This window comes from Lissotriton vulgaris, chromosome 7 (genome assembly GCF_964263255.1).
Source record: "Lissotriton vulgaris chromosome 7, aLisVul1.2, whole genome shotgun sequence".
NCBI classification, from domain to species: Eukaryota; Metazoa; Chordata; class Amphibia; order Caudata; family Salamandridae; genus Lissotriton; species Lissotriton vulgaris.
The window spans coordinates 90,541,339-90,567,722 of record NC_141695.1 but is presented as its reverse complement, the minus strand read 5'-3'; the positions used below and the strand labels follow the sequence as shown (position 1 = coordinate 90,567,722).

The 26,384-nt window shown below is 48.5% G+C and overlaps 1 protein-coding gene across 1 annotated transcript in view; it reads right to left on the bottom strand.

Annotated features, from left to right (window-relative positions):
* Window positions 1-22,216, bottom strand: part of LOC147700871 (uncharacterized) — a 55,861-nt gene extending 33,645 nt beyond the window's left edge. Inside the window, exon 1 of the mRNA XM_086929259.1 lies at window positions 22,135-22,216. Within this exon, the coding sequence (XP_086785385.1) occupies window positions 22,135-22,216 (82 nt within the window). The remainder of the gene's footprint in view (window positions 1-22,134) is intronic.
* Between the last annotated feature and the right edge of the window lie 4,168 nt (window positions 22,217-26,384).

The window sequence follows — 26,384 nt, the reverse complement described above, 5'->3', positions numbered from 1 at the left end:
AAATACTTTATCGCCAGCCTGCTCAGCACTGGCCACTGTCTCCTTCTTTCATACCAATAGACCAATGGGCTTTGCTCCATGAACACCTCTGTTGTGTCATCCAGATAGGCCTGAACCATCCGCTCAGTGTTCATTGGTGCTCGGCTTTGCTGCTCCTCTTTCCCCTTTGCAACAGCAACGGACTTACCCATCCCCTTCTGTAGAAAAAAAGCAGTTATGCTTTTGGTTGTGTCTGCTGAATCAGATCGTGTAGGTGCTGCTTTTGGTACTGTTGGTGCCTGCTGGGAAGCGGACGCACTGCTCTCATGCTCTGATGAACTTGCCTCAGGAGGATGGCCTGGAGTACTTTGACTCTGGGCTGGCACTGGCAGGCCTTTAAGTAACAGCCGTTCAGTTTCAAAATCATTAGCTTCCACAGCTATGGAACTTTTGTAATTGGCAACATCCCCATCTGAAAAAGGAATGACTGCGCTACTGCTGACAAACAATTTGTACCATGGATCCAAGATTGTTGCAGTTATGTAATTTGGTTCTGACACAATCATTTGAAGCCTTGCATTTCCAGATAAGCGGTTGGCTAAGGCCTTGGCCAAGGTATATGCATCAACTTTTTCTTCGTCACCTTCGTATCTTTCACAGACCTCCTTCAGCTGTTGCTCGAGCATGTACAACAATGGGATGGCTTGGCCCATAGTACAGTCCTCCCTGCTAACTGCACGTGTGAAGACCTCAAAAGGTTGTAGCATCTCTGTCAAGCATTTAATGATGTCCCACTGCCACATCTCAACGGTCAGGGTTTTAAGATTAACAGTAGGATCCACTAATCTTCTTGACATTACATAAGCATTCAGTGGTATGTACTGCTCAAAGAGACGCTCAAGCATGAAATAAGTAGAGTTCCAACGTGTTGGGACCTCCTGGATCAGTGCTTTGACTGGCAAATTATGCTCCCGCTGAATGACGCGTAGCAGCTTCCGCGCTTTAAAAGAATGGTTAAAATGCATGCATATTCTTCTGCAGATGGTCAGTATGTTGCTGACTTGGTCTTCATTTTTCAGAAAGTCTTGCACGAATAAGTTAATGCAGTGTGCCAAACAGGGTACCCTGAAATACTGTCCAACTCTCATTGCCTTCACTACATTACTGCCATTGTCGGTGGCAACAAAACCAATCTTAAGGCCTCTTGGTTTCAGCCATTCAAAGACCTTGCTGTTAAAGTCAGACAAAATGTTGTCAGCAGTATGATTTTTCTCCATACCAAACATGGCTACAGTTGCATGTTTGCGAGTATCATTGAAAATCCCAGCAACGTCAAGAAGGCCTGAAGTTAACTTGTCTTTCACACCTGCAAAAGAGATCCAGTGTGCGGTGATGCACATGTAATCTGCTGTGGCTTCGCGACTGCTCCACATGTCTGTTGTCAGGTGGATAGAATGGACAACACTCTGTTGTAAGGCTTTCCCAATCAATCCCAGCACGTCGTGGTGTAGTGCTGGAATAGCAACTCTTGCAAAATAGTAGCGACTGGGAACGTCCCATTTTGGGGCGAGTGTTGCCACTAATTGCCGAAATCACACTGCCTCAACAAATGAAAATGGGAGAAGGTCGAGTGCCAACATTTTTGCAAGTTTCGCATTGTACAAACGTGCTATTGGGTGGTTCCGCTCGTACTTTCCCTCCTGCCTAAACATGCCAGTAATGGTAAGCTGCTTGGTAATTCTTTCTGTTCTGCTAGACGGACCACCTTTCAACGCAGACTTTTCACTCCTTGGTGTCTCCGGCTGACTCTGGTGCCACTGAGAAGTTGCTGATGCTGAGGATTTGGACTGCACCACTCCAGTGCTGGCGACAGGGCTCATTTGTGTACCACTCCCAGATAGAAGGTCATCGTCTCCCTCTTCTTCCATGAGTGGACCTTGTAGTACTGTATCCTCCCCACCAACACTAGTGCTTACATTTTTTAAGCTTGCAAGGTGGTCCTCCCATTGAATTGTGTGTGTTTTTTTCCTATGGGTCATTGGGCCTCCAGTACCATAGTTTGTACCCATCTTACCACGACTAACATTGGTATGACAAATGGTGCATATAGCAATGTTCTCCTGATGTGGGTTAACCGTAAAAAAATCCCAGACTGGGAGCTAAACTTTTGTCTCCTGCCATAGGAAGAGGAGGACCCACTTCCAATGCCGGATGAACTGGAGGCTTTTTGTTGAATTCCCTATGTGACAGTTCAGTACTAGTACTGCCACTACCTCCTTCTGTTGAGGTGGCGCTTGCACTGGATGTCACACGCTGCCGGGCCTTCGCTGATGCAAAAATGGGAGCTGGTGTTACTTTGGGTGCTGAGTGTGTAGGAGTTACACGTGCTACCTGCTCATCACTAATCGCAGCCCTTCTGGATAGGGTGAAAATGCTGGTCTCTACATCCTCTGCACCAGGAATAACGCTTGTGATGAGGACATTGTCAGTGTCAGACCCGTCTTTATCACCATCAGTATCCTGCTCACCTACATCGAACTCCAGAAGTTCTAGCCTTGACGGATCCTTCCTTTTTCCCAGCCTGGTCTTAGGATGTCTCTCCTTTGAATGCTCAGTTACTCGTGGTGGATGCCATTCCTTATCAAGTTCATCTGAAGGGATGCTATGCGAAGAACTCGATGCACTGCCACTAACCCTCCTTTCCTTTCGTAAATTTAAAGACAGTAGATCACCTCCAGAAGTGGCTTCCTCTTCTTCTTGCTCGGAATGAGGCTCTACTTCCTGAACTGCCCCAACATCGGGAGGAACAACTTCTACTATTGCGTGCAGAGACGGTGGTTGTTGTTCTTGAGGAAGTACTATAGCGTGCTGTGGTTCTTCAACAACTACTATTGTGGGATTTGGTTGTTGTTGTTGAACAACTATTGCGGGCGGTGGTTGTGGTTTTTCAACAACTATTGCGGGAAGTGGTTGTGGTTGTTAAACATCTACTGCTGGCGGCGGTTGTTGAGCACTTTCATCTTGCGTGGATTGTGTGCTACTTTGAGACAGCGATAAGTTAAGTTCAGGCTCAGTATCACTGCTTTGTAACACTAGGCTGGCTACCTCTTCGACCCTCATGTGCTTGGCCCTGGGTTGGTGGCTTGCCCCCGCTAATGCGGATGTGCTGGCCCCAGCTTGCACCACGGACACCGCTGCTGCAGGCGTACGTTTTGGGGGCCCAAAAAAGGTTTGGTGGTCCATACCAGCCTTAAGTGAAACTTCCTTCTTCTGTACCTTCTTCTCAGCAACTTTCTTGGTGGTGGAGGACCTGGTACCTGCTCTCTTAGGGCCCATCTTCTTCTGATGTCAGCACACAGCAGCACTCAGTAGCACAAATTGCAGAGATGTGTGGTCAGATGAGTCACACACCACACGTGGCGTACAACTGAAGGACGTCCGTCTGGCAGTTGAACGGGTGATGGATGAAAACAACCAGCACCTCCTCAGTCTTTTTCTGTGCACCTACAAGCAAAGAAGACAGAACACGTCAGTCAAACAAGCAGTAAGCCAACAGATGAACAATTGAAAGACACACAGGCCAATGTATAAAACACAAAAAAGAAGACTAATACTACCAGCACCACAGCTCCCAGCCACATGAAGTCCAGAAAGAACCAATAATAAAGTCAAGCAGGCCTATCCCATACCAATATGGACAGAAAAAGGAGGAAAATCAAAATACCCCATGGCTAAGAGTTTGGAAAACGTCAGTGCAAAAAGACATACAAGCCATAAAATTATTACACACACAAAAAAGTTACCTACCCCCCTGCCCAGACAACAAACTTGGAAATGCAATGGCATACACACATGCCCTAATGATGGTAATTAAAGAGACCAAATAGAAACAGCTACATAAAGCAGCCCCGCTAACTAACTACCACCTCTGGGACTCTGGCCTACAATCAGATCAGACCAAAAGCAGGGAGGCCAATGATAAATGCACAAAGGAAGTACCTACAAAATGGCCGCCACCACATGGCCTGTCCAGGAAGACAAAACTACAACCAAATAACACATAAATGAGGACTTTTTGTAGCACAGGGAACACATTAAACATTTTCGAGGAACTTTTATGCAACTCGGGACATATTGTTCGCGAGATTGCAAAATCGGCGTGTTCGGCAACGCGAATCGAATGAAACGTCGTTATCGCGTTCCCGTGCCAGTACATTGAGCGCGCGAACAAGACAAAAAAGGTAAGGTCGCGTTCTCACACAGTGCGACGTTACCAAAAGTACGCGAGCAGTATTCCTAGGGTTACTTACTGGCAGGGAGTGCCATATTAGTTACACACAAGCAACCAAAAGCTGAAAGTACCACCATTAAAAAAATGTGAAGCAATCCAAAGCCATACACGGTGTAATTAAAGGTACACCCCAAAAATAGTTGATTAACTTGAATGCACCTATGGCTGTGAGTAGTAGTACCTACAAAAGCCTTGGATGGCTATGGCAAAAGAAGAGAACAAGGGAAGGACACAGAAAATGGCCGCCTCCATAGGGCCAGGAGGACAGGGACACCCAAAAACAACATGGAAAAAGGATGCACCCAAAATGGCCTCCACCACATGGCATGGCCACCAACAACATGGCAAAATCAGTCACAAAGGAAGCATACACAAAATGGCCGCCACCACATGGCCTGTCCACCAACAACAACATAGCAGAATCATCACAAAGGAAGTAAGTACACACAAAATGGCCCTCACCACTACATGAAAAGAAAGAGAAGACAGACAATAAATGCCTTTGCCAAAGGGACAATGCTTAGCTTCACAAAATGGACACACCACCGCCCAAATTGGTCACCCCAACCATAAACAAGAAATCATTACATAGAGGACAGAAAGGAACTGGAAGTGGTCCATGCTCCAGGAAGACAAAACTACAACCAAATAACACATGAATGAAGACTTTTTGTCGGACAGGGAACACATTAAACATTTTCGAGGAACTTTTATGCAACTCGGGACATATTGTTCGCGAGATTGCAAAATCGGCGTGTTCGGCAACGCGAATCGAATGAAACGTCGTTATCGCGTTCCTGAGCCAGTACATTGAGCGCGCGAAAAAGACAAAAAAGGTAAGGTCGCGTTCTCACACAGTGCGACGTTACCAAAAGTACGCGAGCAGTATTCCTAGGGTTACCTACTGGCAGGGAGTGCCATATTAGTTACACACAAGCAACCAAAAGCTGAAAGTACCACCATTAAAAAAATGTGAAGCAATCCAAAGCCATACATGGTGTAATTAAAGGTACACCCCAAAAATAGTTGATTAACTTGAATGCACCTATGGCTGTGAGTAGTAGTACCTACAAAAGCCTTGGATGGCTATGGCAAAAGAAGAGAACCAGGGAAGGACACAGAAAATAGCCGCCTCCATAGGGCCAGGAGGACAGGGACACCCAAAAACAACATGGAAAAAGGATGCACCCAAAATGGCCTCCACCACATGGCATGGCCACCAACAACATGGCAAAATCAGTCACAAAGGAAGCATACACAAAATGGCCGCCACCACATGGCCTGTCCACCAACAACAACATAGCAGAATCATCACAAAGGAAGTAAGTACACACAAAATGGCCCTCACCACTACATGAAAAGAAAGAGAAGACAGACAATAAATGCCTATGCCAAAGGGACAATGCTTAGCTTCACAAAATGGACACACCACCGCCCAAATTGGTCACCCCAACCATAAACAAGAAATCATTACATAGAGGACAGAAAGGAACTGGAAGTGGTCCATGCTCCAGGAAGACAAAACTACAACCAAATAACACATAAATGAGGACTTTTTGTCGCACAGGGAACACATTAAACATTTTCGAGGAACTTTTATGCAACTCGGGACATTGTTCGCGAGATTGCAAAATCGGCGTGTTCGGCAACGCGAATCGAATGAAACGTCGTTATCGCGTTCCCGAGCCAGTACATTGAGCGCGCGAAAAAGACAAAAAAGGTAAGGTCGCGTTCTCACACAGTGCGACGTTACCAAAAGTACGCGAGCAGTATTCCTAGGGTTACCTACTGGCAGGGAGTGCCATATTAGTTACACACAAGCAACCAAAAGCTGAAAGTACCACCATTAAAAAAATGTGAAGCAATCCAAAGCCATACATGGTGTAATTAAAGGTACACCCCAAAAATAGTTGATTAACTTGAATGCACCTATGGCTGTGAGTAGTAGTACCTACAAAAGCCTTGGATGGCTATGGCAAAAGAAGAGAACCAGGGAAGGACACAGAAAATGGCCGCCTCCATAGGGCCAGGAGGACAGGGACACCCAAAAACAACATGGAAAAAGGATGCACCCAAAATGGCCTCCACCACATGGCATGGCCACCAACAACATGGCAAAATCAGTCACAAAGGAAGCATACACAAAATGGCCGCCACCACATGGCCTGTCCACCAACAACAACATAGCAGAATCATCACAAAGGAAGTAAGTACACACAAAATGGCCCTCACCACTACATGAAAAGAAAGAGAAGACAGACAATAAATGCCTATGCCAAAGGGACAATGCTTAGCTTCACAAAATGGACACAGCACCGCCCAAATTGGTCACCCCAACCATAAACAAGAAATCATTACATAGAGGACAGAAAGGAACTGGAAGTGGTCCATGCTCCAGGAAGACAAAACTACAACCAAATAACACATAAATGAGGACTTTTTGTAGCACAGGGAACACATTAAACATTTTCGAGGAACTTTTATGCAACTCGGGACATATTGTTCGCGAGATTGCAAAATCGGCGTGTTCGGCAACCCGAATCGAATGAAACGTCGTTATCGAGTTCCCGAGCCAGTACATTGAGCGCGCGAAAAAGACAAAAAAGGTAAGGTCGCGTTCTCACACAGTGCGACGTTACCAAAACTACCCGAGCTGTATTCCTAGGGTTACCTAATGGCAGAAATTGACAGACACCCAAAACCTGACATACCCCACACATAAACATAAGATTTTCTAAATCAAACCAGTCCATCCATGATTTTCTAATTAGAGGTACACCAGAAAAACAGTTGATTAACTTTCATGACCCTATGACTAGTACCTCTGGCCTACTGGCAGAGTAGGCCACAAGTTTGGAGGCCTATGGCAAGAGCAAAGTGGCTGGGAAACATAAAATGTCCGCCAACAACACATGGCCAGGCCAACCACAGAAAGTTATTACAATGAACTCAAACATGCCTACACACTAACTACATGGAGTACTAGGGTCAGCTATTGGCTTAAAAAAAATAAAAAACATTTAAATTACACAAACAGAAATTCCACAGCAGACATTGCTATTGCATAATGATGACCATAATCCAATGCCAGCCAAGATGTTTGTTTACAAACTTGAATAAAAATTTAAACACAGAATTATGATTTTACCCATGGGTACCTCTCTATGTAGCCTGGATGAAATTTAAAAAGAAATACAAGTTGGGACCTCATAAAAGTACAGGCACCCATCAATAATTTAAATCAAGGAATGAATACTGTAGTTAAAAAATTTAAAATCAAACAAACACAAGTCTACAACATCATACTCACTCATACATTACTGAAACTTACTTGAAAAAGAGAATTCAAAATCCAAAAGTCCTCAGTAAAATCCAAAGAAAAGCAGTAATGCAGCCAACACACACAGAAAGTGATCCTGCCAGCTCAAAATCCAAATGAAAGTGACCACCTCATGGGCAAAGCACTGGGAGGAGCCTGGTGGACAGGAACAGGAAGTTGTAAACTCCAGAGCCCTTCCTCCTTAATATTCAAAAATAGAGTAGAAACAGAAAGAGGACTCCTTCCCCCCAAAAAATACAGCCAAAGGTACAACTTTGAGGGGTTTCTCACTTTTTTGCTAACCAAAATGGTAATTTATTATTATGGTTTAACTTTTAACATGCTCGCGAGTTATTCTGTGCAAGATTGCAGGCTCTGCGTGTTCGGCAACTCGATCTTACCAATAAACATCCTTGCGCGTCCTTATGGCTTTATGGCCCATCCAATGACGTTATCGCGTTCGCACAGTCGCACGGGAGGGTTTACAAACATGGTGGCAGACGCGACCGGGAAAAAGCGAACGCAGAACCAAGGTAAGCCATTGCCGCGCACGTGATAATGTTATTCAGCGCGCGACAACTACGCTACGCACCGGATAGCGGAGTAATCGACAGCTACGCGTACTCCGCGGAACGCGGAGTTGCCAAAACTCCGCAAACTCCGCGAACGGAGCGTAGTTCTTCGCCCAGGGTTACTTTAATCTTATTTGGCAGAAGGACTTAGATAGTACACATTCACAGAGATCTGGTGCGGGGACCTTTACAGATGAGACACAACAACACATTTGGGATCTCGGCCTCTTAGACACCTGGTGCACGCTCTATCCGCAGACCCGCAACTACAGGTTCTTCACCGATGTCCATAGAACGTACTCCGGCTTGGACTACATCTTTATCAGCCAGGCACTACAGGGCATCCTTCAGGATGCTAACATTTTTCCCATTTCGGTCTCTGATCATAGCCTATACTCCATATGGCTACAGTGGCGCGGGCCAGCTCCGGCGACCCCTAAATGGTACTTCCCACCTTTTCTTATGTGCACGATAAAGAATCCTGCACTCAGCTTCGTACTGCTATTGCAAACTACTACGAATCTAATCCCTCAGAGGATACCTCTAAGTTTACTACTAACTGGGATGTCCTGAAGGCTGTTCTTCGAGGGGAATGCATAGCCCTTAATGCAGCCCTGAACAAACAACGCGCCGAGAGCGCGATGCTCTTGAGGCTGAGTTGGCTACTCTCGAGCTCTCCCATAAAACGACTCCCACGAGACAAACACAATGTCAGCTCACTGCCATCAGGGGTAAACTCCAGGCCATTTACTCTAACAGAGCCTTATACACCCTTCTTAAACTACAACATCTTTTCTTCTCCCAAGGCAATAAGATAGGCAAACACTTTGCTCGCCAGTTGCGGGATAAACGGGAGAGAGAATACATAGTGGGTTTTCAAGACCCAGCGGGTAGGATCACCCACAAAGATGAAGAGAAGACGGCTACATTCGGGTCTTTCTATAGGAACCTCTACACGGGAGACACACTTCACGACGGCGCACAGCGGGCATTCCTCCACGCACTGCCACTACCACAGGTCTCTGAGGCAGAGAACGATCAACTTACCGCCCCATTACCTCTGCGGACGTTACTCTAGCAATTGACTCTTTAAAACCCAATAAAGCCCCAGGTCCTGACGGCTACACCACTCTTTTTTATAAAACATTCGCCCGAGCTTTCTCCCCACCTAGTCTCTCTCTTCAATAGGATGGCTGAGGGAAGGACATCTGGCACCATGTCTGAGGCAGTGATCTTGGTTATCCCTAAACCAGAGAAGGACCCTCAACATTGCGCTTCCTACAGGCCAATTGCGCTGCTCAATTTAGATGCTAAACTCTTTTCCTCCATCATTGCTAAAAGGCTGAATGATCTTATGTCACTCCTCATCCATCCAGACCAGTCAGGCTTTATTAAAGGGCGGCAAATACACAACAACACCCGCAGAATCATACACCTTATAGAAAAAGCCAATAGGTGTCATATCCTGGCGATCCTTGTGGGCCTCGACGCGGAGAAGGCCTTTGACCGGGTCGACTGCTCGTTCCTTTTGCACACGCTTGCTGCCTTTGGTTTTTCCCACAAATTTCTTGACATGATAAGGGCGAATTATCGCGCTCCTAAATCCAGAGTGGTGGTCAATGGAGTGCGCTCAGATTTCTTACCGCACTCTTGGGGTACTCAACAGGGGTGCCCCCTTTAACCCCTACTCTTTGCCCTCCGCATCGAGCCTCTAGCTATGGAAATTCGTAATAATTCCAGCATTCAGGGCATCCCGTTTACGGTGACCCCAACAAAATCTCACTCTTGACTAGACAAGTCAACGCCCTCTCATCATCCTGCTTCAACATCCTACGAATGCTCAAAAAAATCTTCCGCTGGATCCCCACCGAAACAAGAAAGACAGTCACCCATGCACTGGTCACAAGCCGATTGAATTACGGCAACACCCTTTACGCCGGAACCACAGCCAAACTACAGAAAAAACTCCAACGCATCCAAAACGCCTCTGCCAGACTCATTTTAGACATCCCTCGGCAAGCTCACAATTCCGACCACCTGAAAGACCTCCATTGGCTCCCTGTCAACAAGAAAATAACGTTCAATCAATCAATCAATCATAGGCATTTATATAGCGCACTACTTACCCGGAGGGTCTCAAGGGGCTAGGGGGGGGGGGGGAGTGCTGCTACTGCTCGAATAGCCAGGTCTTGAGCTTCTTCCTGAAGGAGAGGTGGTCTTGGTTCAGACGCAGGTCGGTCGGTAGGGAGTTCCAGGTCTTGGCGGTCAGGTAGGAGAAGGACCTTCCTCCCGTTGTCATGCTTCGGATGCGGGGGACGGCGGCAAGGGCGTGGCTGGCTGATCGGAGATGTCGTTTGGGAGCGTAGAAGTTGATGCGGTTGTTGAGGTAGCTGGGGCCTCGATCGTGTAGGGCTTTGTGTGCGTGGGTGTGTAAATGTAAATGTAAATGTATTGGCATTTATATAGCGCACTACTTACCCGTAGGGTCCCAAGGCGCTTCGACCGCTGCGAAACCCTTCCTGGCTTCCCTGAGAGATGGTCCCTTAATGGGTATCTCCAGGGTGAGACCAGGCATCCCCGGCGGTCTGGTGGGGCCGTTAGTGAAGATGAGGCAAGCTAATGCCCAGAGTTGCCGAGTGTGATCGCTGATCAGAGTGGGCACCGAGGCGAGAGAATTATCGAGTCCGCTGACCCTGGTCCAGAAACCTGCCGCACCGGGAATCGAACCCTGGTCCCGGGCCGCCCTCTGCTCTCGGGTCTGCCGCCTCTAACCAGTGAGCCACACTACTTCACTAGGCGGAAGGTGATTCTTTTGTTGACGGGAAGCCAATGCAGGTCTCTCAGATGTCCGGAGATGTGGCTATGTCGTGGGATGTCGAGGATGAGTCTGGCTGATGCGTTCTGGATCCGCTGGAGTCTCTTCTGGAGCTTGGCGGTGGTTCCGGCGTAGAGGGCGTTGCCGTAGTCCAGTCGGCTGGTGACGAGGGCCTGGGTGACCGTCTTCCTGGTCTCGGTGGGGATCCACCGGAAGATCTTCCGTAGCATGCGCAGGATGTTGAAGCATGACGAGGAGACGGCGTTGACTTGTCTGGTCATGGTGAGGGAGGAGTCCAAGATGAAGCCCAGGTTGCGTGCGTGGTCTGTCGGTTTGGGTGCGCTGCCCAGGGCGGGGGGCCACCAGGAGTCGTCCCAGGCGGAGGGTGAGGAGCCCAGGATGAGGACCTCCGTCTTGTCTGAGTTCAGTTTCAGGCGGCTGGTCGTCATCCACTCGGCTACGTCTTTCATTCCTTCGTGAAGGTTGGCTCTGGCGGCGGCGGGGTCGTTGGTCAGGGAGAGGATCAGCTGGGTGTCGTCAGCGTAGGAGATGATGTTCAGGTTGTGTTGGCGTGCGATGGCTGCGAGGGGGCTCATGTAGACGTTGAAGAGGGTGGGGCTCAGCGAGGATCCTTGAGGGACGCCGCAGATGACTTTGGTGGCCTCTGACTTGTACGGTGGTAGGCGGACTCTCTGTGTTCTTCCGTTGAGGAAGGAGATGATCCAATCCAGTGCCTTCTCCTGGATTCCGACGTTGCTGAGGCGCTGCACTAGGGTGCGGTGGCAGACAGTGTCGACTGCCGCGGAGAGGTCTAGGAGGATGAGGGCCGCTGTTTCTCCGTTCTCCATCAGGGCTCGGATGTCATCGGTAGCAGCGATGAGTGCGGTCTCGGTGCTGTGGTTGGCTCGGAAGCCTGACTGTGAGGGGTCGAGGGATCCATTTGTCTCGAGGAAGGCGGCCAGCTGCTTGTTGACGGTCTTCTCGATGACTTTGTCTGGGAACGGGAGGAGCGAGATGGGGAGGTAATTCTTGAGTTCGGTGGGGTCCGCTGTAGGTTTCTTGAGTAGAGCGCTGAGTTCGGCGTGCTTCCAGCTCTCCGGGAAGGTGGCGGTGTCGAAGGAGGTGTTGATGATGTCCCGCAGGTGGGGTGCGATGACCGCGTCGGCCCTGTTGAAGACGTGGTGAGGGCAGGGGTCGTTTGGAGATCTGGAATGGATGGAGTTCATCAAGCGGATGGTGTCTTCGGTGCTGGTCAGAGTCCAGGCACGGAGGGTGGTGGTGGGGGGCGGTGGTTCGGTTGTGGCGTGCGTCGGTTGACTGCTGAAGCTGTTGTGTATGTCCGCGATCTTGTTGTGGAAGTATGAGGCGAGGGAGTTGCAGAGGTCTTGCGATGGGGTGATTCGTTGTTTCCGGCATTGGGGTTGGAGAGCTCTTTGACGATGTTGAAGAGTTCCTTGCAGTTGTGTGCGTTGTTGTCCAGCCGGTCCTTGAATGCAGTTTTCTTAGTGGCGCGGATCAGTTGGTGGTGCTTCCGGGTGGCAAGCTTGAGGGCGGTCATGTTGTCCGGTGTTGGTTCCCTTCTCCAGGCTTTCTCGAGGGCTCGGCAGTTCTTCTTGGAGCTCTTGAGTTCGTCGGTGAACCATGGGGCCTTCTTGCTGCCGGGTCTGCTAGGCGGGGTCCTCAGAGGGGCGAGTTTGTCCGCGCAGTTGCTGATCCACTTCGTGAGGTTGTCGGCGGCCTGGCTGGGGTTCGCTGAGCTGGTGGGAGGGTGCTGACTCAGGGAAGTGGCGAGCTGGTCAGCTGTGATCTTGTTCCAGCTTCTTCGAGCAACCGGTTGCTGGTGGTGGTGGATCGTCGTTCTTCTGAAGGTGAAGTGGATGCAGCTGTGGTCCGTCCAGTGGAGTCTAGTGGCGTGGCTGAAGGCGATGTCTTTGCTGGATGAGAAGACGGCGTCGAGTGTGTGTCCGGCGAGGTGGGTGGGGGTGGACACCAGCTGCTTGAGTCCGAGGTTGGCGAGGTTGTCGAGCAGGGTGATGGTGTTGCGGTCGTTGTTGTTCTCCAGGTGGAAGTTGAGGTCCCCCAGGAGGATGTAGTCAGCGGAGGGGAGGGCGTGCGGGCTGACGAAGTCGGCGATGTCCTCGCTGAATTGTGTGCGTGGTCCCGGGGGTCGGTAGATCAGGGTGCCTCTGAGGGTGGTCTTCGGGTCGGTACGGATCTGGAAGTGTAGGTGTTCGGCAGTTTTCAGGGTGTCGTCGATGTGGATGGTGTCCCTGTGGATGATGGCGATGCCTCCTCCCATCTGGTTGGCGGAGCGGTCCCTCCGGATGATCTTGTAGCCCTCTGGGATGGCTATGGCGATGTCGGGCGCTGAGGAGTCGTTCATCCAGGTTTCCGTGAGGAAGGCGACGTCAGGAGATGTGGTGTCGAGGAGGTTCCAAAGTTCGACGGCGTGCCTGTGGACAGAGCGGGTGTTGAGCAGGATGCACTTGAGGTGGTTGCTGCTGGTGTTCGGCTTGGCGGGTGATGGTGTGGGGCAAGTCCGGATGCAGGTGAACTTGCAAGCGTGGCAGCTGAAGGGTCCGTGGGTGCGCCTCGGGGTGGCTCGGTAGCATCCAGGGATCCCGCCGGTGTTGAGAGCGATGAGTTCGGTGGCGTTGTAGGAGAGTCGGGTCGTCATCCGTCGGTGGGGGCCAGGGGTCCTGGCGCTGGGCGCGATCCAGTCGCGGACGGGCGCAGACGGGCTTACCTTTAGCGCGCCTTCGGCGCACAATCGGCGCGTCCGCTGCGCGTTCGCTCTGGTCGCCATATATGGCGAAGTGCGAGGGAGGGCGGAGCAGCTGGGAGGCGGGAGCGGGGAGGTTACAGAAGAAAAAGGGGCGTGGTTAGCGGCGGTGGTGGGAAGCAGGCAGGGAGGACAGCGAGAGACAGGGGGACCGGCGAACTAACGAGTACAGTACAAATGAACACAATAAAGACCACAATCCAGACCACCCTCTCCTTCTGCGCTCTATGCCTTCAGTGGCTGAATTCAAAAACACCTGAAAACACATTTGTTCAAGAGTGTAAGCTAAGATGCCTTCTTTTTGTTCTGCTGTCTGCCTCTCCTGTACCCGCGCCAGGATACTCTCAAGAAACGGAGCGCGCTATAAAATGGTTTATACATACATACATACATACAATTGAACAAAAATACACTCAGCAGTCTGGAGGCATACAACAGGAGAACAGGGTACAGGAGCACAGCGCTATCACGCAGGAGACCACGCCGCTCGGTGGCAGGGGGCGTGGTCACACGGCAGCAGCAGGGGCAGCGAGGAGGCACACGCAGCAGCTGGTGGCCGTGCGGCGCGGGGGTGTCCTAGACTAGGTCCTGTCTCCTCACCCACGCACACAAAGCCCTCTACGACCTGGGACCCGAATGCCTCAACACGCGTCTATCCTTCTACACCCCCTCCCGCCAACTACGATCGTCCAATCAAGCCCTTTCCGCAATTCCTCGCATCCACAGATCCACCATAGGGGGAAGATTCTTCTCCTACTTAGCGGCTAAAACCTGGAATTCTCTCCCCACCCACCTCCGCCTCACTCAGAACCACCTCTCTTTCAGAAAGCAACTAAAAACCTGGATATTCGATAAATAAATCACCACCCTCCCTAAAGCACCTTGAGACCCTCTGGGTGATTAGTGCGCTATACAAATTTCTGAACTTCAACTTGAACTTGACAATGTGCTTCTATCCCTCACGGAGCCCGAGAGCTCACTACCCAGCTTACGCTCCATGCTTGAACATTACGAGAGAGTATCAGGCTTTAAAATCAACTCTTGGAAGTCCTTTATCCTTAATCTTTCTCTCGCGCCAGAGAGGGTTGCCCACCTTTAAGCCATCACACTACTGGCTTGGGCCACTAAATCAATCCACTATCTAGGAGTCTCCCTGACACCCAACATCGGGGGCTCTATTGGGCCAACTTTCCTCCCCTTCTCACAGAGGTTCAAGCTGATCTTGTGAAGTGGAAACCTATTTTCCTCTCCTGGCTGGGCCGCATCCATGCAATTAAAATGACCGTTTTACCTAAATTTCTCTATTTATTTCAAGCTCTGCCTATCAGTTTGGACCCTGATTTCTTTCGTAAACTCAAATCCATGATCCTACGCTTTATCTGGCAGGGAGGCCATGCACGCTTCTCCTTCACCCTGCTTCGTCGGACCCGCATTGAGGGGGGTGTAGGTTTGCCGGACATCCAGCTGTACCACAAGGCTGCTTAGTTGCGTGTTTTGGTCGAATGGTCCCAGAAATACTCTGATAAACATTGGCATCATATGGACCGCAGTGTAAAAGGGTGGACCATATGGGACCTGATATGGCGCCCTCGTAGAAACAGTCCCCCAAACGCATACCTGAGCACACCTACACACACCACTCTTAAGGTATGAGACACAGTTTCGGGTGACGACAGATGGACCTCCTTTCCATCTTCATCTACCCCGATTCACAACACCTCCCTCTTCCCTTCAGAGTATCATGAAGGGCCCTTTGAGTCTTGGAAGCGAGGAGGCTGCTTAGCGTTGACTCATCTATTTCGAGACGATGACCCACTCACCTTTAAGGAGTGTAGGCGGGAGTACTAGCTGGAGGGTACGGAACATTATCATTACGCGCAGCTCATGCACTGGGTCCTCACACCTCGGGTTAGGGAAGCTGCTACGCGCCCCCTCAAGAAATTCGAAGCTTTCCTGGTCAAATCGTCCTCAATGATCTCTTTACTTTACGCACTTCTACTTACGACCACCCCCTCACCTCGACCCAGGTATCTGAGCATGAGCATGTGCCCCAATGCCCAATCTTAGATGAGGAATGAGCCCATCTCTGGTCCGATATTACCCGCTTCAATCTCTCCCTTGATCTTAGAGAGGCGCACCTTAAAACTATGATGGACTGGTACCTGCATCCCTCCAATCTCCAGCGTATATTTCCGACTACTTCAGACAGATGATGGAGAGGGTGTGGGCTCCTGGGCGACTTTCAGCATATCGGGTGGTATTGCCCGTCCATCCGGCCATTTTGGGAGGAAATTTTAGCACACATAAAGAGGATGCTGGGCTACCCTATCCCTACTACTATAGCGGGGGTTCTCTTGGGGCTGCGTGACCCTTCTCTAGAACATCAGACCCATGCGGACAAGGCGATTATGTGGTTGTGCATTGGGGCGGCGAAGGTCACTCTGGCTGCGGCCTGGAAAAAGACGGATGCTCCGGCTATATCCCTATGGCATGCCCGCCTCTGGAGGTTACTGAGTCTTGAACGGATGGCGTACATCTTCAGAGACGACTACAAGAACTTTGAATTCAGATGGGGTCCGCTGGTTGCTCTACTCTCTCGAGGCCTCCCCTCTGCTGTTTGTCCTTCTACTGCTAGGGCTTTACACCTCTTTCAATTCTGATCACTGTACTACTGTCAAAGTCTGCTGTTTGTTTCTCCCTCTTTTCTTTTGGGGATTTTTGCCGCCACCACAGGGGTGTGGGTGGGGTTAGGGTGGGGGCTAGGGGCTTGTTCTTTTCATATTTGTTATATATCTTGCCCCCTGTTGGGGCATGCTGGTTGAGCTACAGCTGCCTTCTTTGCTATTCGGCTGCACTAGGGGAGCGTATTTTGGATAACATGTTAATGAGGACTTCTATCTGGCTCTACTTGGCTTGGTCAACGGTCAGGGGGACTCGCTCCGCCCTATTAGAATCTGTGACTCTTCACTAGATAATGGTGTTTGATGTGGAGCTCTCCCCCCTGCCTTTCCGTCTGTCTCCTTTGGCTTTTATCTTCAATGTATACCAAGCTCTCATTTTGTTTGTACGCTCCCCTGCGTGGGACCATTTGCTTTATACTGAATGCCTCTGCACTTGTAGGCTCTTTCACATTCTAATAAAAATATTTTTGACAAAAAAATACAATGGGTGCATGTGATGCAATTGTTACATATCCTTTTATCTTTAGAATACCTAAAGGCAGAGCTTCAGTCAACTTTTTTTAATGTGCAACTTACACAGTTCCAAGGAAATCATTTCACTTTTTATAGAAGTCAAAATACATCCTTCTGATAGGGTAAATGAGACTTCCTTAAATAAACAGTACTGACTGTAAACAGACTACTTGCACAATGTATATGTTCCAAAGTTATATGTGTGAAACATACATAAAATCATAAGTGGTAGATATCCCAAAAATGTTCTTCCAATAGATTTATTTTGGATGGGGATATAAACTCAAATTTGATGGACTGTCTTCTGATTTTCTGATGGTACACTGCAGTCATTATAGGTAAAGCGCCCTGTGGGTTAGTACGCTAAGAAGACAAGTGCACCTGTCCTAGATGCTCAGGTTGGCCACATCCTAGCCTCAATTGCTTCCTCTGGGGACTACTTTTAAACCACCCTCATCTAAGACAGAATGAATGAAATTAAACTTATAATGCACACAGCTACTCAACAGAGTGTCCCGGTGAAGTAACCAAAGGTCAGAAGTTACATAACCATTGTTCAAACCCGGTTAAAAAACAGGTTTTCAGCCTTTTTATAACGGCTGGTTGATTGGAGATGGCACACACTTCTACTTGGAGCTTGGTCCATGCAGTGACACCCAGAAAAGTCAAGGATATACCTCCTGTTCTAGTCTTCCACATTTTAGGAATTACTGTCAATACTTTATTGGCAGATCTCAGATTTCGGGTAGGAGAATGAAGCCAGAACCTGGCTCTGAGGCACACAGCCCCAGATTGCTATAAGGCCCCATTTGACATCACCAGCACCTTGTACACAGTAATATTCCTAATCAGAAGACAGTGCAGAGCCTGCAAATGTGGGGATAGATACCAGACCATACCAATATTTCTTTGTTTCGATTTTTCACCATAAAAGAGCAATCACAGTTATACAAGCAAATTAAAACAGATAAAAATTTAAAAAGAGATAAAACAATTCATCTAGGAAATTGCGTTTGGAATAAGAAGAGGGTAGGAGAGTCAGTCATAATCCAGTCCTTGGTTTTGCACATCGAGGAAGTTCCTTCTGGCCCACCACATGGAATTTAAAAAATGTGAGACCGCATAAACTATATGGGAATCAGTATTATATTTTAAAATTCTAAATGCTTCCTAGCAATGGGTTGTGCCTAGGTTTTTACATAACTGTACCAACCATCTTGTTCTAATTATGCGATAACCCGGGCAGAAAAAGAACACATGGAGTTCAGACACATGTTGCAGGATGGGCACCCACCTGGATTGCCACCCAACCATTTGCACGTCAGAGCACGCAGTGAGAGACAGCTGTGACAAAACAGCACATACATTTTCCTGCCTTAAACCAGGCGGATTTCGTCAAGGCATGCCTCCAACTTGCATGTGTCTTTCACATCCAAAAAGTGTAGTGTAAGGGAACCGTGGGTGGATCGGGAGCAAAGTTTAGCGGTTATACCGCTCCAAAGCTAGAACTTGAGAGTTTCCGTGATATTCTCAAGCATGCAATGTCAGGGTTGTCCCATAGATATTTTACTCCTATTGCATAAACACATTCCCTAATAAATAGGAGCCAAGACAACTTTCCTGAGCCGGGGAGTCTCGGGATTTCCAGTAGCTCCAATTTGTACTCCACCAGTTCCGGTGTTACCCAGAGGCGCCGTCAAAAAAGTAGTGGCCTTCAGCCAATTTCCTCAGCAATAGATTCCTGATGGACTTGGGAATACGTGCAGTCACTGTGGCTACTCATTCAGCCACTGGAAGGCCTGTAATGGATCCGCCAGAAAGCTTGGATGCGCATTGATCAACTGCAGGTCCCTCAGGAAGCACCGCATGGAAATGCGGGATTTACTTGAGGATAGTAAACTAGATATCCTGTTCACTACCGAAACTTGGCTGGACGAGGAGTCATCCCCCGAGGTGCTAGACGCACTCCCCCCAGGTTATGGCATTTGTAGGTTAGATAGACCGTGTGTCAGAGGCGGAGGGATTGCGATTATTCATAAGCACGGGATTGAATGTACTCTGGAGGCCATTTCAATATCAGATAGCGAGGCTGGAACCTTTTCTATATCTGTCTCTAAAAACTATATAATAAAAGGCCTCCTAGTATACAGGCCCCCTGGAGGTAGCAGTCAGTTTGCTGCCAGTCTGATACAGAACATATTATCCCCAGCTTTGCGCTATGAGAAATTTCTGTTGTTGGGTGACCTTAATCTTCATTTTAACGATGCTTTGAGCATCTCGGCCCAAGAGGTCCGTAATGACTTACTAACTCTGCAATTAGTTCTTAAATCGGAACTGCCCACTCACCGACTAGGGCATACGTTAGACCCTATTTTCTGTAACTGGGACTCCCTCATAGTTGATCCTCCAAAACCAATGGTATGGACGGATCACTTTTTGGTACCATTTCAGATTAATCAATCCCCTGGAATTCTCCAAGGGAAAAGGGATGGTACTCGCAAGCTACAGAGGCGGTGGGCTAGGTTTTCCCCCGCAGACTTCAAGACTGGTTTGGAACAGGGAGGACCACCGGAAGGTCTGGGCCTAACAATTGATGGGGCGTGCAAAACACTTGATCGACGCATCCATGCTGATTTGGACGCTACAGCACCATGGTCTAATAGGGGACCTATGTGGCGTACTAAATCCGCGGCTTGGTTTAATGAGGACTTAAAAAGGGCCAAGACCGTATGTAAGCGGTTCGAAAGAATCTGGAGACAGGATTACGCACCAGACCAGGAGAGGGAATATAAGCTGAACCTTAAAAAGTATCATGCTCTGATAAGGAAAACACGGGCAGATTATTATACTGAAAGGATTACTAAGGCCGATTGCTCCGCCAAAGAACTCTTCACAGTATATAAGGAATTATCCTCTCCTGCCTGTCTGGAAGAAAGAGCAGCTACCTCGGTGCAATCTTGCAATCAGATAGCTGATTACTTTAATAAAAAGGTACAGGATATATATGCTGCCTTCTCCAACACAGCCAGGGCCGGTTCCAGTGACCAAACCCTGCTGGATGAGGGACTTTCAGCCACAGATAAGCTGTGTGCTTTTCTGACTCCTGATATTGTTGAACTGAAAAAGGTGGCTGAAAGTATAAAATCAGGCTCTCCTAGAGATCCGGCACCCGCCAAAATTCTGAGAAGCAATATGGAGACACTAGCGCCGTATGTCAGACATCTCCTGACACTGTCATTTGACTCTGGCACGGTTCCAACGACATGGAAACAGGCTGTGGTACTTCCACTTAAGAAGAAGCCACAGATTAACATCGCTCAAATGAGCAATTTACGGCCTATTTCACTTCTCCCTTACATCGCCAAAATAGCAGAAAAATTGGCGAACCAACAACTTACGGCTCACATTGAAACCCAACAACTCTATCACCCCACCCAGGCTGGCTTCCGTGCTCTCCACTCCACGGAGTCGGCTCTCCTCTATTCCACGGAGATGCTTAGGAAGCATGCGGATGAGGGTCAAACTGCGGCACTGATTCTTTTAGATCTCAGTGCCGCGTTTGACACTGTGGCCCATCACACACTGCTACAGCGCCTGAGAGAGGGAGGAGTTGCTGTCAAAGCGTGGCACTGGCTGAAGTCCTTTCTCCTTGGCCGCAGCTTTTGTGTGGAGCAGGGGCCCCATAGGTCCAGAGCTATCGCCCTGAGCCAAGGAGTTCCCCAAGGCTCAAGCCTCAGTCCCACTTTATTCAACCTCTATGTTGCCCCAGTGGCATCTATTGCGGAGAAACATGGGGTTGTTGTGGTGACTTACGCGGATGATACTCAGCTGGTTGTAGCTCTTTCTCAGCCAGCTGAGCAGGCAGCCAGTCAGTTTACATCCTGCCTGCAAGACCTGGCTAATTGGATGTCAAACAATTGTCTCAGATTAAATGGGGACAAGACGGAGGTGCTTATTGTAGGCAAGACTCCGTCTGTTTGGACATCCGCATGGTGGCCCCAGACCCTGGGCCCCTTACCTCAACCTAAAGAACAGGTCAAGAATCTGGGTATTTGGATGGACTCAAAACTATCTTTTGAGTATCACACTAGACGTGTAGCTGGTACTTGCTTTGGCATTCTCCGTTGTCTGAGAAAGACACTCGACCTGCTCCCAGTGTCAGCTAGAAGGGCCCTGGTCCATGCCCTGGTGACTTCCAGGCTGGACTACGGGAATGCCTTATATCTGGGAGCTAACGTGAGATGTCTTCAATGCTTGCAAGGTATCCAAAATGCTGCTGCACGCCTAGTGTTATCACTGCCAAAAAGATCTTCCACCAAAAAGGCATTGGGGACGCTCCACTGGCTCCCAATTAAAGAGCGTGTCCAGTTTAAAATCCTGTGTATAGGCCATCGGATCGCTCACGGTAAGTGCCCGAGTTTCTTGAGGAATCTGCTCACATTGTATAAACCAACTAGGCCCCTCCGGTCGGAGGGCACTGGGCTAATGTGTATCCCGAAGATTTGCAGGGCCAGGATGGGCGGCAGATCCTTCCGCCTTCTGGCAGCACAGAGTTGGAACACTCTTCCTCTCAGACTCCGGATGGAGCCGTCTGAAAGAGTTTTCCGCAAGGAACTCAAGACACATCTGTTCCCCAAATATTGAAGCGCTCTTTTCTGGCTGTGTTAGGGATCTTTTAGGCCACTATTAGCGCGGGGACACACTGACTAGTGTAACCAGGCGCTTTATAAGCTCAGTTAATAATAATAATAATTCCTACCCCAAGGTCCATGCGCAGTGGAGCCAAAGGAGAAATTATCAGTAGTCTGAATAATTGTCTGAGGAATTTGTTCTCAGTAGTGACCATAAGCCTATGGTTAGAGTGCCCCCATAGTTCTGTCCCGTATAGGGTGGCGCTCCTGGCCTGGGTTTTATAGATCTCCATGACCAGGCTCACAGGTTTCTGGAAGGACTTTCTGAAGGACTTGGCCAAACCACCTGTAGTTTGTGTCAGTTTGAGATTAGATTTATTGATTTGGGCCCCCCAGCTCATGTTTTCGGTAAAAGTTAAACCCAAATAGTCGAATACAGAGACCTGCTCCAGAGGCGTGCCGTTCATACTCGGGTTGGGTCATGTAGATTTGCTAGGGTTGAAGATCATGTATTTGTTTTTTTATGTTGATCTCTAATCCCCTAATCCTACAAAACTCATAAAACCCATCTAAAATTCTTTGGATGCCCATTGGAGACTTTGAAAAGAGAAGGGTATCGTCCGCAAACGTCATGGCAGGAAATTGCTTTTGCACGATTTTAGGAGCGTCTATATCTTTACAGACTCTCAGCGCATCTACAAAACCTTTGATGTGAATACAGAACAGGGTTGGGGCAAGCACACATCCCTGTCTAAATCCCCTGTTTACAGGGATGGGCTGCGTCAGTTCCCGATTTGTCCCATATCTAATTTGGGCATAGTTTCCATTGTGTAGCCTTCTCAATATGTCTAAAAGGTAGGGGGGAAGTCCCAGCTCACTTAGAACCCTCCATAGAGCATCTCTGGGTACCAAGTTGAATGCACTCTCCAGGTCAACAAAAGCCAGGTACAGGCTGCCCCCCTCCAGATGGTTTTCCAATAGAGGAGCTGGAGCCTGAAAATCTGGTCTATTGTTGATGCTTTCTCCCTAAAATCTGCCTACAGAGGAGTCAAAGACTTATGTTCCTCCAGCCAGGATTGCAGATGATCTAGGAGAATCCTGGTGAAAACTTTCTGTGAGTCATCGATCAAGCTGATCGGTCTGTAATTTGCCAGTGATAATGGAGGTCCCTTTTTGTACACCGGGATGATCTCAGCACATAACCAGGTTGCAGAAAAGGCCATTCCCTGCAGGATGGTGTTGAAGATCCCCCAAAAGAAAGGGCACCAGATCTTAGGTTCAGCCCGATACAGGTCCCCCAGGATCTTATCCAGGCCGGCAGCCTTACCAGGTGCTATTTTGTTTAAGGCTTTACAGACTTCTGACACGACTATCTCATGAATGACTATTTCCGATACCGAGGGAGTCAGAGATACTAGGGTCTGGTTTCTCTCTGGTTCATCTTGTGGGGCATAGAGGGCTAAGAAATGCTCTCTCCAACACTCAGTCGCGATATTTGGCCCAAGGGCTGCATGGCCATTTTTACTACCAGTAGATACAATGCTCCAGAATGATTTCATGTCTTTGGTTTCCAGAGCCAGTTTTAGGCTGTCCCACTGGTTTTTTTCCCAAGTGTATTTAGCAACTGCAATAGTGGATTTATAGTGATACCTGGATGTTTTCACTGTGAGATTGCATTTTGTTTTTATAGCCTCTATTAATGCCTTTTTGGCAGCCCAGCAATCCTTGTTAAACCAAGATTGCCTTTGCTTCCTCCCACGGCCCCTGGTGCACGTGGTCCAAAACATCTCCTCCAGCTTAATGACTGTGAATTCATTAATCATTGCAACCTCATCAAGAGAGGCGGCGAGATTTCCAAGCTTCACTATCTCTAATAGGGCCTCAATATTGGGAATAATGGCATCAAATAGGAGAGCCATTTTCCTGTGTTATTTGTCTACCCAGGTCCACCTAACTTTCTGCCTGTTGTTTGTTAGGGTTAGTCTATGATCAGCAGCAGATAAATTTGCAGATTTTTTACCAGTGGATGGGAGATTAAGTACAAGTATTACGGCGTTGTAGTCACTATCATGTCGCGGACAACAGTGAAATCATTAGTGCGAGGCCAAAGCCTAGTTTGTAGAAGAATATAGTCCAGAATAGAGGAGTGTCCCACTTTGTTGAAGGTATGGTTCCCTAGGGAATTTGATCCAAAGTGACCATTGCAGGATCGCAGGTAATACTTCAGGGTAAGTGCCATAATGTGGAGTGCCAGTGGTGTCCAGGCCCTAATTGGGGGCATATTGGTCTCAGGGAAGGCCCACAATTAGTCCTCCTCTAATACGGGTACACCTGTTAGATCTTTCAGTGGTTGAAATTGGCAGTTTAGATTGCCTCCCACCACCACTAAGGCATTGTCAAGATGATCGATGGTTGGTGACTCTTGGCCAATCTTGATCGGCCTTGAGTATATGTTAAGTAGGGTGTTGTTTACCAACTCTGCATTGAATGTCAGTACAAGGCACAGTATGTCAGGGTAAATGTGCATCACTAGGATAATCCTACATCCTAGATGACTTACAACCCATGAGCAGAGCCCACCAAAGGGTTTGGCTTGTCCCTTGGTCACAGCCAGAATATGAAATGAAGCAAAACCCTTACAAGTTGAATTCTCCACTGCCCAGGTTTCCTGGAACATGCAGATATCACACATTGTTACGAGCGGGCTAGGCCATTTAGTGTGATAGGAGAGACCATGATAGTGCTGATCTGTGGGAGATCCGGGGTTAGAGACAGTCTACGTTCAGTAAGTTCGATCTCAGTGGCCACAACACCTTTTGCCCTTTGGAGCATTCTATCAATTAATGTCTGCGGTAGAGAGGGGGATACAAGCAGCGGGCAGCATGGCATAGAGTGGTGGTTGTCTGCTTCCCCAATGCCAACTGTCTTTGCTATTTGCATAGAGGGGAACCCTAGTTCACTCTAAATGCAGATGAGAGCCCACCGAACTTTATATCCCAAGACAATACTTGAGGGGAATCAGACAGGCATGAATAAAAGCAGAAACAGCACAAAAAAAGAGAGACTGTAATCACTTACAATTTGGTCCCCAGGGTACCATCGCTATGGCAGCGGAAAGTCCAACCTTGATTTTTCCTGTGCTTTATCAAGATGCGGCCACGTTGGAACAAACCATCCAGGGAGCTTGAGAGTAATATAAAATAAGGCAAAGCCAAGAGAGGGGGCCCAGCACAGCCTCGTCCGGCCACATACGGGCGTAGACGGGCCGGGCTTCGCCTGTGTGAGTCCTGCACCCCGGGAGCCCACCGGCAGCTTTATCGCGATACCAGGCGCAGGAAGAATCGTCGCAGCACCACTGGCTGCATTGGGACTGAAGTTTTGAGTGGCCGTTCCCCTCATGGCAATGCTCGGTGTTCTTCCCAGTGTTATCGAACTTTGCGGAAGCCTGCCGGCAGCTTTATTGCGGCTCCATGCTCAGGAAGAAGCGTTGCAACCCCACTGACTGCTGGGGACTGAAGTTCTGGGCGGCCGTTTTCCTCATGGCAATGCATATGCATCTCATGGGCAGTTTCAAAAGGAGGCAGGCTGCCGCATTCTGCACCATCTGTAATCACTCTAGGAGGTATTCTGGCAGGCCCAGGAAAAGCAAATTAGCATAATCTAGTCTTGATGTAATGAGAGCCTGAATGGCTGTTTTTTTGCTTAGAGAGACAGTGAGTGTAAGAATGTTTTCAGTGTGCAAAAAACCCTGAACTATGTACCCACCACAGATTTTATTTGTAGCTTAAATGACAGATGGTCATCAAACTCCACCCCCAGGTTCCTCACTTTGCCATCCTGAGAGCCAGGATGAGAGGCATTTGCGGGGCAAGAGGCCTGCCAGCTGTTTAGAGGAAAGTCTTGAAAAAAGAGAATTGCTGTGTTCTCAGCGTTACACTTAGGTAGATGTATTGCCATCCAATGAAAGACTGCCTTTAGATAGGTTTTACTCAGGTTGCCAGGGAGCTCTTCACCCTTGCCATATGAGAACAGTAGCTTGGTGTCAGCATCATATGATATAACCTTGGCCCCCAGGGCTACCACTAAGTGTGAAAGAGGGGCAAGATATTAATTAAATAATGTAGGTCTCAGAGGGGAACCCTGGGGCACTCCCACTGTCAACTCACCAGGCTCTGATTATTGGGATGGAATCCAGATCTGCTGCTAGCGTCCCTCTAAAAATGAGGAAACCCAGTTCAGGGCCTGACCCACTGTTCTAACTGACTGCAAGCGCTCAATGAGGCTGAAAGGGGGAACAGCGCCAGAGGCGCTAATAAGTCTATAATTTTCAGCACCGCCTTTCCTACTCCATCCAATGTGCTTTTGATGTATTTGCTAACCTGCAAGAGAGCAGTGTCCATATTATAGTGGGGTATCCTAACTGGCTGGGGTTGAGCAAATTGTTGGATTAAAAGTACCAGGAGAGTTGAAGATTAACATGATTCTCCAGTATCTTGAAAAATGCTGGGAGAAAAGATATTGGTCTGTAATTTGAAAAAGTCTCAAGATGTGTTGAGGGTTTCTTTAGTAAAGGCAAAAACTGTACTTACAAGAATTCGGAACTCTAGTTGCCTCTGAAGCAGAATGTAATACCTTATTTACTAGAGGGTTAATTACAGATGCACATAGCGCACACACATTGGGCAGATAAGGGTCAGATGAAGAGCCTGATTTTAGAGTACCTAACACTGTCAGGAAGCTTTCCAGCTAGATAGATATTTTTCCATAGCCTTCTTGATCTAGTTATCTACTGTTAGAACAT